Raw genomic sequence first — 14,376 nt, 5'->3', positions numbered from 1 at the left:
TGGGATTACCAGACCACCTGACCTGCTTCTTGAGAAATCTGTATGTGGTCAGGAAGCAACAGTTAGAACTGGACGTGGAACAACGGACTGGTTCCAAATAGGAAAAGGAGTATGTCAAGGCTGTATATTGTCACCCTGCTTATTTAACTTATATGCAGAGTACATCATGAGAAACACTGGGCTGGATGAAGCACAAGCTAGAATCAAGATTGCTGGGAGAAATATCAATAGCCTCAGGTACGCAGATGACACCACCCTTATGGCAGAAAGTGAAGAAGAACTAAAGAGCCTCTTGATGAAAGAGGAGAGTGAAAAATTTGGCTTAAAACTCAACATTCAGAAAACTAAGATCATGGCGTCTGGTCCCAGCACTTCATGGCAAATAGATGGGGAAACAGTGGAAACAAACTTTATTTTGGGGGGCTCCAAAATCACTGCAGATGGTGACTGCAGGCATGAAATTAAAAGACGCTTGCTCTTTGGAAGTGAAAGATTGTTGCTGAACGAAAAGACACCGGGATTCTTGCCCTCTGTGGGAGAAGAATTCAGTCCGGGGCTAGAGACGAGGCTTGATCACTCAGAGCTTTTGTGTAATAAAGTTTTATTAAAGTATAAAGGAGACAGAGAAAGCTTCTGACATAGGCATCAGAATGGGGCAGAAAAAGTGCCCCCCTGCTAGTCTTCAGCTGGATGTTATATAGTCACTAGCAGTCTGTTAATGAAAGAAAGGAATGTCTTAAAACTCAGAATGGCACCAGGCCCCTCACCCATAAGATGCATTTTGGGATAATCTTGGCACCAGATGATTCATCCCAGGCCATAAAATGATTGACTTGAATCTTGTAGAAGGGCAGAATACCATACAAATAGTTTTGTTTACATAGATTGCTGCTGCTACTGCTGCTAAGTCGCTTCAGTCGTGTCCGACTCTGTGCGACCCAATGGACGGCAGCCCACCGGCTTCCCCGTCCCTGGGATTCTCCAGGCAAGAACGCTGGAGTGGGTTGCCATTTCCTTCTCCAATGCATGAAAGTGAAAAGTGAAAGTGAAGTCGCTCAGTAGTTTCTGACTCTAGCGACCCCATGGACTGCAGCCTACCAGGCTCCTCCGTCCATGGGATTTTCTAGGCAAAAGTACTGGAGTGGGGTGCCATTGCCTTCTCTGTTACATAGATTAGGGGAACAATATCTGAGTATAACATACTGGTTTGTCAAGTAGGTTCTGAGCCATTAGGCGCAACCATTTGAAGACAGAGTCCGGGGTAAATGCATAGTACATTAACATAGCTTAAGACAAACATTTCCATAAGAAAAATGCATTGGTTAACTTGAGGTTTGAGAATAGTTAACTTCAGGTGAAACCAAGTGTCATTATGGCAACACAGTATTTTAAGAGAAACCTTTTAAATTTGTATAGAGAAGGGAAAAAATATCGCTAGTTTGTTTCCTCCTGCCGCTTAAGAGAGAGAGAAAAATGCCTGACACTTGCAGCCTATTTCCTCCGTTTGGAGACCCCTGGCCTTCCTGCCTGTTACCCTCTCAGAAGGAAAGTTATGACCAACCTGGTAGCTCAGATGTTAAAGCGTCTGCCTGCAATGCGGGAGACCTGGGTTCGATCCCTGGGTTGGGAAGATTCCCCTGGAGAAGGAAATGGTAACCCACTCCAGTATTCTTGCCTGGAGAATCCCCATGGACAGAGGAGCCTGGTGGGCTACAGTCCACGGGGTTGCAAAGAGTCGGACAGGACTGAGCAACTTCACTTTCACTTTAAGACAGCATATTAAAGAGCAGAGACATTACTTTGCCAACAAAGGTCAGTCTAGTTAAAGCTATGGTTTTTCCAGTAGTTATGTATGGATGTGAGAGTTGGACTATAAAGAAAGCTGAGCGCCGAAGAATTGATGCTTTTGAACTGTGGTGTTGGAGAAGACTCTTGAGAGTCCCTTGGACTGCAAGGAGATCCAACCAGTCCATCCTAAAGGAGATCAGTCCTAAATATTCACTGGAAGGACTAATGCTGAAGCTGAAACTCCAATACTTTGGCCACCTGATGTGAAGAATTGACTCATTGGAAAAGACCCTGATGCTGGGAAAGATTGAGGGCAGGAGGAGAAGGGGACGACAGAGGATGAGATGGCTGGATGGCATCACCGACTCGATGGACATGAGGTTGAGTAAACTCCAGGAGCTGGTGATGGACAGGGAGGCCTGGCATGCTGCAGTCCATGGGGTCACAAAGAGTTGAACACGACTGAGTGACTGAATTGAATTTAACTGAACCACAAATAACTGAAATTGTCTAACAACTCAAATGAGCAGGAAACAGAATTTTCTTTAAACACTCCAGGAAAAAGCAAAACAAAACAAAACACAACCTTGGTAACAACTTGAGTTTAGCCCAGTCGGACCCATCCGTGTCTTACTGGACATCCGATCTACAGAACCATAATATAATGAATTGGTGTTGTTTAAGCCATTGGTTTGTGGTTATCTGTCAGTACAGCAATAGAAAGCTACTGCATCATTATTCTTTGACTATTTCTTTACTTTTTTTTTTTTTTTTTGGCTGTACTGCACATGTAGGAGTCCTAGTTCCCCAAGCAAGGATCAAACCCTGTCCCATGCATTGCAATGCAGAATCTTAGCCACTGTGAAGGAGTCTTTTGGGCCTAGAAAAGAAGACAACAGTCTCAAAGGCCCTTACTGAATCATCTAACTGCGGAGAAAACAAAACTGAACTTTAGGTCCCACCCTGATGCTCCAGGCCGGTTGCATCTATCTGGGACTTCTGGGACTTATCACCCCCTGTCCAGAAACCTTCCACCCGCTACACCTGCCCAGAACTTATCACCCCCTGCCCAACTACAAATGTCATCTCAACTAAAGCATACCCAAAACATCCCGCCTGATTAACGTTTCCCTTATCGCTTCCACAAACCTCCCTATAAATGTGGAGCCTCCCTGATCCCTGTCAGCGTTCAGCCTGGTCGTTAGGCTGATTGTTACCCCTCCTTGCCTGAATGAAGGTAACCTACTTCTGTTGAGGTCGTCTTTCCTTTTTCTGCCTCGGCCCGAACTATACCTTACACACTGGACCACAAGAGAAGTCCCAAGTACTTCTTTACTTTCTAAGGCAAGGATATTTCCTTGGCTTATGTTACACTTTTCCAGCTTTAACCTAGAAGTGGCCTCTTATCTAAGGAGTTCTGATTCTTTTTACTGAAATACTGTATTCATAAGCCAATAATTGGACATTAAATATGTTCACAGCTGCTGGAGTACGTCTGCATTCTAGGCTGTCACTGAATAGATAGGGGGTATGTTCATATGTAAACATTTCTACATACACTGAACTTCTTTGTCTGTGTTTAAATTAACAAAGATTTCACAAGATTAGATATTTAAAAGGGCTCTTAGGGTTCCAATAGCATACCCAGGTAAGGTTTTTTTTTTTTACAGGCAATGATAAAGTACCATAAGAGAAAAAGAGCACAATATGAAAAGTACAACCAATAAAAGGCAAATGGATAAGTTGTATTTCATGAAAGTTAAGAAATTCTACTCTAGGGAAGATACTGTTAAGGAAACCAAAGCCACAGACTTAGAGGAAATATTGATTATATATCAAATGAGTCATTTGCATCCAGAATATATTAAGAAATTGCAAGACAGTTTAATAGTAGGCAAAAAACTTTGATCAGATACTTCACTGAAGAAAACATATGATGGCAAATACACAGGGAGAAATACTGAACACCAAGTCATTAGGGGAGTGCAAATTTAAATCACAATGAAATACTACTAGACATTCCCTAGAATTGCTAAAAATATATGGCCAATATTTTACATACAAAACTCAGCAAAGATACGAAGAAACTGGAAAACAAACACTCCAGGAAATGTGAAATGGCATAACTATTTAGAATACAAGGTGGAAAATTCTTAAAAAGTTAAATATTTCCATCAGCTTCCAGCATGACAGTGTGAGGAGCTTTGCAGGCCTGCTTCCCAGGGAAATGGGTGAAAATTATAAAAACATCATTTAAAGCCTCTGGAAATGATCTGAAGGATATACAGCAAATGAAGAAACATTTATTTAAGAAAATCTAATACTCAGGTAGAAAAGCAAGGGTCAGTCACAGTTGAACCTTGCAAGACTTTTCTCCACTGTGAACTTTCTGGTGCTGTATAAGGTTGAAACGCTGGCTAAATGATTTCCCACAACTGCTGCACTCATAAGGCATTTCTCCGGTGTGAATCCTCCGATGCTTAACAAGGCTGGAGCTGTGGCGGAAAAATTTCCCACATTCCCTGCACCCATAAGGTCTTGCTCCAGTGTGAACTCTCTGGTGTTTAACAAGGCTAGAATTCTCACTAAAGAATCTTCCACATTCATTGCACTTAAAGGGCTTTTCTCCAGTGTGAACTTTTCGGTGTTGCACAAGGCTGGAGCTTTGGCTAAAAAATTTCCCACATTCGCTGCATTCATAAGGCCTTTCTCCAGTGTGAACTCTCCAGTGATTAATAAGGCTTGACTTGTGGCTATAGAATTTCCCACATTCGCTGCACTTATAAGGTCTTTCTCCAGTGTGAACTCTCTGATGCTTCATGAGGCTTGAGTTAAAGCTAAAGAACTTCCCACATTCGCTACACTCATAAGGCCTTACTCCAGTGTGGATTCTGTGATGCTGAACAAGTGTGGAATTGTGCCTGAAGGCTTTTCCACATTCACTGCATTTAAAAGGCTTTTCTCCAGTGTGGACTCTCCGGTGTTGAATGAGGTCAGCATTGCGGCTAAAGGATTTTCCACATTCACTACACCCGTAAGGTCTTTCACCAGTGTGAACTATTTGATGTATAAAAAGGTTGGATTTATGGCTGAATAATTTCCCACATTCACTGCATTCATAAGGCTTTTCTCCCGTGTGTAGTCTCTGGTGCTGAACAAGTAAGTATTTCTGACCAAAGGCTTTCCCACACTCACTACACCTGTAATGCCTTTTCCCAGGGGGAACGCCCTGCCCACTTTTGGTGCTCCTACATGGCTCCCCTCCACTAGGAGCCTCCTGAGGCTTGGGAAGACCAGAGCTTCCTGGGGAGACCTTCCCATTCCCCTCATGCTCTTCTCTTGTTGAAGGTTTCTCTCCAGAGTTCAGGTTCTGGTGTTGGTGAAGGTTTGCTCTGTCCACTTCTACACAACCACTCTGCTCAGAAGGTGCCTCGTCAGCCTCTGCTCCACACCAACAACCTGCAAGTGCAGAAATGCTGATGAAGTGTCTGTGGAGTATGTAGACTTTGGCGGGACAGGGCAGCACCCTCACACGTGTCTGACACAGGCAGTAAGGGGTTCCTGGGACCGTTCTTAGTTCTCACCTTTGTCGCAACTTGCCTTCAGTGGCAAAACCCAAATCTTCCAGTGACCTTTAGCATCGCCACAACTTAGGTGGCAAGTGTCACCCATTACAGTGAGCATTGCTAAGGATGTTGAGATACCACAGCATCATCTGTACTGTAACCTGTGAAGCTCCCTATTTCCAGCTGTGTCAGCATCCCAACACACAGGCTGGAGCACCCTGCCCAGGTGCACTGGTGTAAGGAGGCTGGTCCCCCGCACAAGCAGCCCTTCTTGTCCTCCCCTGAGTGTGACCTAGTTATGTTCAAATGCACCCATAAAATCCCATCGTGCCTTTTCTTGTACTCTCCCTGTTGGGAAGCCCGGTACAAAATAGCCGGTTGGAGGAAGTCCTTGGGAAAATGGCGAAGGCCAGAAATACCCCAGCTTGATGTGCCCGGGAAGAAAAACATCTCCTGCCTTTGGTTATGCCCGGCGCCAAGATTTAATAATAAATATTCAGGATGTTGCTTGAGAAAACGGGTTATGGGATAAGCTCATGGGTCACTTAGAGCGCACTGTCCTTGAAACATTTTTACTGAGTAGGTGTTCACCCCGTACGCGCTCTGTTGGCTGTATACTCTAAGCTCTTTGTTCCTACTTCTATAAAAAGGCTTGACTGCAGAAATAAACTTGTCAGTCCTTGCAAGAGACTGTCCGAGTGTCCTTCTTTCAGGTTCATCGCTTCCAAGTCCCAGGGAGAAAATCCCCAACAGTCCCCACCAACAAAGGCACCTGCTGACAGGTCCTCACCCTCTGCTTCCCCCTGCTTGTTGGAGCCCACTCCCTCCAGTGTGACCCCCCGCTTCCCCCCTCGGCAGGTAGGGACTACCTCTTCAGACCTGTGAACACAATCAACTTTGTTTTTTTTTTTTTTTCTTAGGCTCTCCTGTGTTTCCTCTCATGGCCACAGCTGACTGGCCATGTCATAAAACAGTAGAAAATGAGGCCACTGTCAGCGAGCACTGCAGAGTGGAAGAGAGGGTAGGTGACAGCCCTGGCAGCTGAGAAGTGGTCAGCTGATGGAAAAAAGATGGAAATCAGCCTTGGCCCCTTGTCTGACACCAAAACATCAGGGCCTCCTGGGGAGACTCCTGGTGCGAACTCATCCTTGGGTTCACCCCCAGCCTCCTCCACCTCCCTCCAAGTACCTGCTGGTGTGGCTGTGGTTGAGACTCCCCCGGTAAGCACACAGGGCTCCCCCCGCTGCTCCAGCTGAGTCATGTCATGGGTCCTGGACGGTGTGAGTCCTACAGAAGGAACAAGGCAAGAGGGTCAAAGTGACCCACTCCTCAGCAGCCCACAGGAACTAAGGCTGAGTGTAACCAACAAGAAGGTGGGAAAAAGATGCTGCAGAAACATCCCGGTCAAGCAGTGGCCAGGTCAGCGCCTCAGTTCCTGACACAGGCAGATCCCACATCAGCCAAAAGAGGAGGGCCCAAGTTGGGTGTTGGACTGCCGTGGATCTCTTTGGCATCACCAGGCCAGGGAGAGGCCATAGCATAGGACCCATCTGATCACAACACTTGGGATCCCCAAACCCATTCCTGCACAACCATGGAGCAGCTTGGGGACAGAAGTGGGTGGTGCACCCGGGCTTGGCTGTTATACCTACTCTAGGACACAAGAAAGGATGCAGTACCCACAGACCAGCTTTGGGAGGGATGGACCTGCCCTTGGAGAGGGGAGGAGCTGTAGGGTGCAAGGACCTTACCGAGAGACGCCATCAGTGAGAAGGTCTCCAGCATCACCCCACAGTACAGGAGCCTCTGGGCCTCATCAAGGAGCCCCCACTCCTCCCAGGAGAAGTAGACAGCCACGTCCTCAAAGGTCACTTGGCCCTGCCATGATGGGGATGGTTCAGTTTACATGCAGCCTTCTTTCCTGGGACTCTAACCCTCCTTCCGTGCTCCCCACCTCAGTGGAAATACCAGGCCCCGGTGCTGCTGATGTCTGCCCTCCTGGCCACCCCAGCAATCACCATGTTCTGCTCTCAGCAACAACAGGCGGGGGACATGTGTCGCCTGAGCTCTGGTGCTGACCTACAGAGCCTCACCCTTCTGCAAGACAATTCACCCAGGATCCTTCAGACTGTGGTTCCCAAGAACAACAAAAACTGAGTCCCCTTCTCCTTCCACCCCAGTACAAGGGCCTGGGGCCATCAGCTGGCACTCTCTCCCAACATGCATATTGTTCTTCACACCACACCTCCCTCATGGCCCTGACCCTACTTGGCCCTTACCCTGGCTTCATCCTCAGCATCTTGAAACCTGGAGTAGATCTCAGCCCTCTTCCACTCTGTGTTACAAAGCAGTCCCCTGACCAGTCTCAGCATCCTCTGACACTTGTTCAAAGCCCAGGTCCACTTGTCTCACATCATGCCCACCAACAGTCCCAGGGGACCCTGTGTGACTTTGTGCTGACCTCCAGGTCCTCACAGCCATAAGAACAAGAGCCTGGGGAACCCACAGCTGGATGAATCAGCAGTAGCACCAGCTTTGCTCTCATCTCCCTGCCTGGTCTCCACCTACATCTCAGGTCCACTCCCCATGGAAATCCGGCCTCCAGCCAGATCCTCCTCACCCCTACAATGCCTCCCCACCATGACCATTACACTCCCCTCATGTGTTTCTATGAAACCCAGCACCCCATCCAGCAAGAAGCCCAGTCCTCAGCCCCACACTCCTCTCCCTTGTTACCTAATGCACTGCCACAGGACCTGAAGGTGCCCCCTGCCAAATCTGATCACAGCTCCATCCTGGCCCACGCACCATCCACACTTGTGGGTGAATCCAATCCGAACCCTTCACCTGAACTCCAGCCTGTGTGTCCAGGTGCCCAGGGGAGGAATCTGCTTGAGGATTTCTGGGTTCAACAGCCAGAATCTAACTCCTTATTCCCAGTGATAATTCCTCTTGCCACCGACTTGGACGTGGTGGCACTTCCCTCCTTCTAGCTACCGAGGCCAAACATCTCAGAATCATCTGACTCTTCCTCTTTTCTCTCCTAACCTTCCACATCAGATAGCCTGCTCAGACCTACATGAAAGAACAAACACACACTCCCAACACGTTGCCCGCCTCCACCGCCACTACTCTGGCCCATCTACCAGCACACTCACCTGGGCTATTGTAGTAGCCTCCTCCCTGGGCTCCCTACCACTCAACTGACTGCTTATTAAGCCTGGCTCAGATCAGTTTCTTTTTCTGCTCTAAACCTCCTGGCTCCCACCACCCTCTGAATTGAGGCACACCTCTGCAGCCCATCATTCCAGGTCTAACTTCTGCTTCTTGCTGTTTCCACCACAAATGAGGGGGACCTAAGTTTGCTAGGCATTCCCAGCTCAACCTCACCTCTAATATTTTCCAACAATCACTGTGAATGGACTCTCTTCTAGGCTTCAAGCCATTGGCTGCCAGAAATGGGAACCAAACCATATGATTCCTGGTCTGCACTCAGGGACCTAATCTTGGATGACCACCTTCCAGGAATCTTAGATGGCAGGGTGAGGAGCATAGCAGGTAAAACAAGTCCCAGGATGCTACAATCCTGGAGCCCAGGCAAGTGGGAGGTGAAAAGGGTAAGGATCTAGGACACCTATCACTTACCTCTTCATGGTCTGGAAGCCACTCCGCAGCCACAGCAACCTATGGAAAAGCCAGGCCATGAGAAGCAGGCAATAATATTGGGCCCCAACGGCTCAACCAAGGTACCTCAGTCCTCGGTGATGCATGCCTCTTAACAGCTGTGTAATCTTGAACAAATACTCAACCTCCCTGTGAAGTGTTGTGATCTGTCAAATGTGGATAATAATGGTGTCCACGCAAGAGGGCTATTGTTTGCTCATTTCTATCAAGTTCTAACTATCGACTTTCACTGTCCTCATAAGTGATGCTTCTGTCAGCATATCCTGGTTGGTATTAAAAATGTACTTTTTCAACATGCCTTTTAACTAAGAAAATAAAATATTGAAGATGTTTGATTTAATCAAACGCTTAGCAGGATACTGATATTTCAACTAATTATTATGTGTTAGCTTGTTAAAGCTGCGTTGTCTTAACTGCCTATGTGTGTATGTATATACATACATATTTATGTACATATGTATATATGTATTTTCACCAGTTAGTGTTAAATGAGTATTTATTTCATAAACTCACAAGATAAGAAACTGGGGGATTAGGATTGAGAAAACTGAGTAGCTACTAGTCCAATTGGCAACTGGCTGCCTGGTATACACCCTCCTGGAGGGAAGCCTGCTAGAGGCCTTTCCACTGGAGCAGCGACTCATGCCTCCTGTCCTAAAAGCTGGGGAACTTAGGCATCAAAGGAGATGCCCTATTAGCCTACCTGAGTGTTCTTTTTCTCCACGAGGGGAAAAGAGGGCCTGCTGAGCCTGGAGTGGCAAATCTACACCACTGACCATCTCAGTCTCCAGCCCAGACCTGGGTCCGCTAACCATTCCTCCACACCAGCCAGAAACACTTTGGAGCACAGGAATTCACACCTCTGGAGGCTCCAGGCTCCACCCTCCAGGCTCATCTGAAATAAAAACCTTAACATTCTTCCTTCTAAATATAAGCCCCGGTCCATGCCACGGACCAGGCCACCCCGCACCATCCCTTGGATATCTCTAGCCCAGATCCCTCCCCGGAACCCCGGAACCCCTCAGGTGAGTGAGCACTTTGCCCATGCAACACCTCCACTCTGGGAAACCTCAGGGTTATCACGTCCAAAATCCAACTCCCAGTCTTTTCCCTGAAACCTGCTCCCTGCAAACCAAAAAACAGGTTCGTCCTTCCTTCCCTACATTTTCACAGCCGCAGCCGGTGCAGCAGGAAATCCTGTCTGTCCCGCTTTTAAAGCCTGTGAGAGACCTGATCATTTCTCCCCTCTCTGGCCACCAGCGACTACAGTCCAGAGCCCACCAGCACTCCATGGTATTTACTTCGTCACAGGTCTTCCAGTCTCCACTCACACTCTCATCACCCCTACCCCTGTCTCTTTTTCCCTGCGAAGACTTTGGACAATTTTGACACACAGATTGAGCCTCTCCTCTTCACAAGCCTCCCTGGCCACTGGCCGCCGCACAATGAAGGCCCAGCTGCTGCGGCTGCCTTGTCCCATGTGACTCATCCTCTCGTGCGGTTGCGTGCAGACTCCAGACAAATCTCAAGTTTGAGACTCTCAGTTCAGTTACTGTTTCAAGGCTTTGATCGTGCCGGTCCCGAGGCCTGTAACCCTTTCCCAAGCCCCATCATACTGGCTGACAGAAATACGGCCTCTCACCCACGATCTCCTTACAGACCTGGACCCGGGGGCCTGAGCAGGGGACCTTTATCATCTAGTGCGGCAATGGCGGTGAGAGACCGGAGGACGAACATTTACCTCAGGCGGGACTTTCAGAGCGGCCGCTGCCATCTGACTCTGTGGGCGGAGCAGGGCCAGGAGCTGTGGACCAGGTCTGGCCCCACGCATCCCTGTCCCGGAATCGGAATCAGGTGATTCCCGGGCGCCGCTGCTGAACGTCAGACCCGCATTAGTGCCGAGAAGAGAACGTTAGCCTCCTCTCGCGCCTTCCCGCTCCCGTCACCCCAGTTCAACACCAGCGTCCCGGAGCCTCTCATCAAGCACACAGACCCAAGAGACCCCCGAAAACGACCGCCCCCACCCGAAGGCGGAAGTCCCGCCCCGCGGATTCCAATGGGGAAATATCTGCGCTGTCGGCTGATCACCATCCCCGCAGGAAGCAGCGCCTGCTGGGTAATGTAGTTCACTCGCCGCCAAACCTGCAGGAAGTGGACCGGCAATAGGGCGGGGCTGGGCGCAGCCGTTTGCTCCGGCCAGTTACCGCGCAGCCCTTACATCATAACCGTTACCGCGAGACAGCTGTGGGGACCGTTAGTTCCAGACCTAGGTAAGGCGGTTAGAGGTCCTGCTGGGCCAACCGGCCAGGTGCTGGTCCTCTGGTGGAGAGTGTGGCAGAGGGTGGGTTTCTCCCGGGGACACTCCAGGACTCATGGCTTTGTGGCTGCAGGTGAGCTGAGGGGCACTGTTAGGGGGAGGCAGGGGCCGTGTCCTGCGGAGCTCCAGGGCCCTTGCCACCGTGGCCCACTGGTGGTACCTAGGTCTTGAGGCAACGGGGACCCTCTCTGCCATCCCTGCCTTCGTGACCCGGTGTCAGCAGCAGTGTGCGTGGGTTGCAGTCCGCAGGACCTGGGATGCAGGCACACTCCACTCCCTTTGGGGCATCCGAGGAGCCTGAGGGCTAGTTGGGTCCTGGGCACCTGGCTCCCTCAATGACGATAGCTGTGCTGAGTCTGGGGACCTGACCTTGAGAGGACTGCCTGCTAAAACCTGCTTCTTTTGCCCAGCCTGGGCACTGGCAGGAGGACCTACATTGGGCGCAGGATGAATGTTCCCTGACAGGATTATGGGCCCAAGCAGGAACTCTCTGCTCATCAGCCAGGACCTAGACCTTGGAGGGTGAAAGTTGTGCCCTGGGCTCTTGCCCTTTCTTGTCGTAACAGAGAATAACATTCATTTGATGTAGGTTTATAGAAACATCATTTGACCATGACTTGATCTCAAGAACAAGTGATCTGAAACCAAAATTTTGCAACAACTGTCAGGTTGGTTTATTTCTCTTCCTCAATTCTTGTCTCATCACAACAAAATTTGGAGCAATGGACCAAAAGGTGTAGGACAAGTTACAGCCTGGTTCAGGCTGAGAGAGATTTTTTTTATTAGTTTCACACTCCCAAAGGAGTCCTCCTCATCCTTCCAGTCAAGCCCTCTTGGCTTTCCCCTTTTATACTTCCAGTCTTCTCCTTTTTAGGCATCAGTGAACTAAAATGGACTGGAATGGACAAATTTAATTCAGATGACCATTATATCTACTGCTGTGGGAAAGAAGCCCTTAAAAGAAATGGAGTAGCCCTTATAGTCAACAAAAGAGTTTGAAATGCAGCACTTGGGTGCAATCTCAAAAATGAAAGAATGATCTTGGTTCATTTTCAAGGCAAACCATTCAGTATCACAGAATCCAAGTCTATGCCCCAACCACTAATGCTGAAGAAGCTGAAGTTGAATGGTTCTGTGAAGGCCTACAACACCTAGAACTAACACCAAAAATATATGTCCTTTTCATCATAGGGGACTGGAGTGCAAAAATAGGAAGTCAAGAGGTACCTGGAGTAACAGGCAAATTTGGCCTTGGAGTACAAAATGAAACAGGGCAAAGACTAACAGTTTTCCCAAGAGAACACATTGGTCATAGCAAACACCCTCTTCCAACAACACAAGAGACGACTCTACATATGGACATCACCAGATGGTCAATACCAAAATCAGATTGATTATATTCTTTGCAGCCATAGATGGAGAAGCTCTATACAGTCAGCAAAGACAAGACTGGAAGCTGACTGTGGCTCAGATCAAGAATTCCTTATTGCCAAATTGAGACTTAAATTGAAGAAAGTATGGAAAACCACTAGGCCATTCAAATGGCCTTACCATTATACAGTGGAAGTGACAAATATATTCAAGGAATTAAATCTGATAGAGTGCCTGAAGAACTATGGATGGGGGTTTGTAACATTGTACAGGAGGCAGTGATCAAAACCATCCCCAAGAAAAATAAATGAAAAAAGGCAAAATGATTGCCTGAGGAGGACTTACAAATAGCTGAGAAAAGAAGATAAGCTAAAGGCAAAGGAGAAAAGGAAAAATATACCCATTTGAACGCAGAGTTCCAAAGAATAGCAAGGAGAGATAGGAAAGACTTTGTAAGTGAATAATGCAAAGAAATAGAGAAAACAATAGAATGGGAAGACTAGAGAACTCTTCAAGAAAATTAGAGATACCAAGGCAACATTTTCATGCAAAGAAGGGCACAACGAAGGACATAAACAGTATGGACCTAACAGAAGCGGAAGACATTAAGGAGAGGTGGCAAGAATACACAGGACTATACAAAAAAAAAAAAAGTCTTAATGACCCAGATAACCGTGATGGTGTGATTAATCACCTAGAGCCAGACATCCTGGAATGCAAAGTCAAGTAGGCCTTAGGAAGCATCACTACGAACAAAGCTAGTGGAGGTGAAGGAATTCCAGTTCAGTTCAGTTCAGTCACTCAGTCATGTCCAACTCTTTGCAACCCCATGGACTGCAGCACGCCAGACCTCCCTGTCCATCACCAAATCCCGGAGTTTATTCACACTCTCATCCTTTGAGTCGGTGATGCCATCCAACCATCTCATCCTCTGTCGTCCCCTTCTCCTCCTGCCCTCATCTTTCCCAGCATCAGGGTCTTTTCAAAGTTGAACTATTTCAAATCTTAAAAGATGATGCTGTGAAAGTGCTACATTCAATATGCCAGCAAATTTGGAAAACTCAGCAGTGGCCACAGGACTTAAAGAGGTCAGTTTTTAATCCAATCCCAAAGAAGGGCAATGCCAAAGAATGTTCAAACTACCACAAAATTGCACTTATTTCACATGCTAGCAAAGTAATGCTCAAAATTCTCCAAGCTAGACTTCAACAGTATGTGAAGTGAGAACTCCCAAATGTTCAAGCTGGATTTAGTAAAGGCAGAGGAACGAGAGATCAAATTGCCAACATCCGTTGGATCATAGAAAAAGCAACAGAATTCCAGAAAAACATGTACTTCTGCTTCACTGACTATGCTAAAGCCTTTGACTGTGTGGATCACAACAGACTGTGGAAAATTCTTAAAAGATGGGAATACCAGACCATCTTACCTGCCTCCTGAGAAACCTGTATGAAGGTGAAGAACCAACAGAACCAGACAAGGAACATCAGACTGGTTCCAAATTGGGAAAGGAGTACATCAAGGCTGTATATTGTTCCCCTCCCCCCGCCCCCGTTTATTTAATTTATATAAAGAGCACAAGATGCAAAATGCCAGGCTGGATGAAGCACAAGCTGGAATCAAGGTTGACAGGAGAAATATCAATAACCT

The 14,376-nt window shown here is 47.6% G+C and overlaps 1 protein-coding gene and 1 long non-coding RNA gene across 2 annotated transcripts; one reads left to right on the top strand and one right to left on the bottom strand.

Moving 5' to 3' along the window:
- Positions 1–3,650: 3,650 nt before the first annotated feature.
- Positions 3,651–11,089, bottom strand: LOC129631025 (zinc finger protein 773-like). Its single transcript, XM_055551739.1, has 5 exons — positions 10,780–11,089; positions 9,000–9,038; positions 7,106–7,232; positions 6,543–6,641; positions 3,651–5,247 (listed from the first exon to the last, which is right to left on the bottom strand). Exons 1-5 carry the CDS (start codon positions 10,867–10,869, stop codon positions 4,136–4,138), a joined length of 1,467 nt encoding a protein of 488 aa, XP_055407714.1. The 5' UTR covers positions 10,870–11,089; the 3' UTR covers positions 3,651–4,135.
- Positions 11,090–11,284: 195 nt separating this feature from the next.
- LOC129631033 (uncharacterized) lies at positions 11,285–14,172 on the top strand. Its single transcript, XR_008703858.1, has 3 exons — positions 11,285–11,308; positions 11,945–12,023; positions 12,547–14,172. It is a non-coding gene; the product is annotated as an uncharacterized LOC129631033 (long non-coding RNA).
- The last annotated feature ends 204 nt before the right edge of the window (positions 14,173–14,376 follow it).

The sequence above is a fragment of the Bubalus kerabau genome, chromosome 17 (genome assembly GCF_029407905.1).
Source record: "Bubalus kerabau isolate K-KA32 ecotype Philippines breed swamp buffalo chromosome 17, PCC_UOA_SB_1v2, whole genome shotgun sequence".
Lineage (NCBI taxonomy): Eukaryota > Metazoa > Chordata > Mammalia > Artiodactyla > Bovidae > Bubalus > Bubalus kerabau.
The sequence above is the reverse complement of the archived record's forward strand: the minus strand, read 5'-3'. Positions and strand labels throughout refer to the sequence as shown.

Coding starts and splice junctions, on each gene's coding strand:
- LOC129631025 (XM_055551739.1), bottom strand. CDS start 10,869: ATGCGTGGGGCCAGACCTGGTCCACAGCTCCTGGCCCTGCTCCGCCCA. Junction 9,039..10,779: donor CTCTGAAAGTCCCGCCTGAG/GTAAATGTTCGT, acceptor GCTTTTCCATAG/GTTGCTGTGGCTGCGGAGTG. Junction 5,248..6,542: donor AACCACAGCCACACCAGCAG/GTACTTGGAGGG, acceptor CTGCACTTGCAG/GTTGTTGGTGTGGAGCAGAG.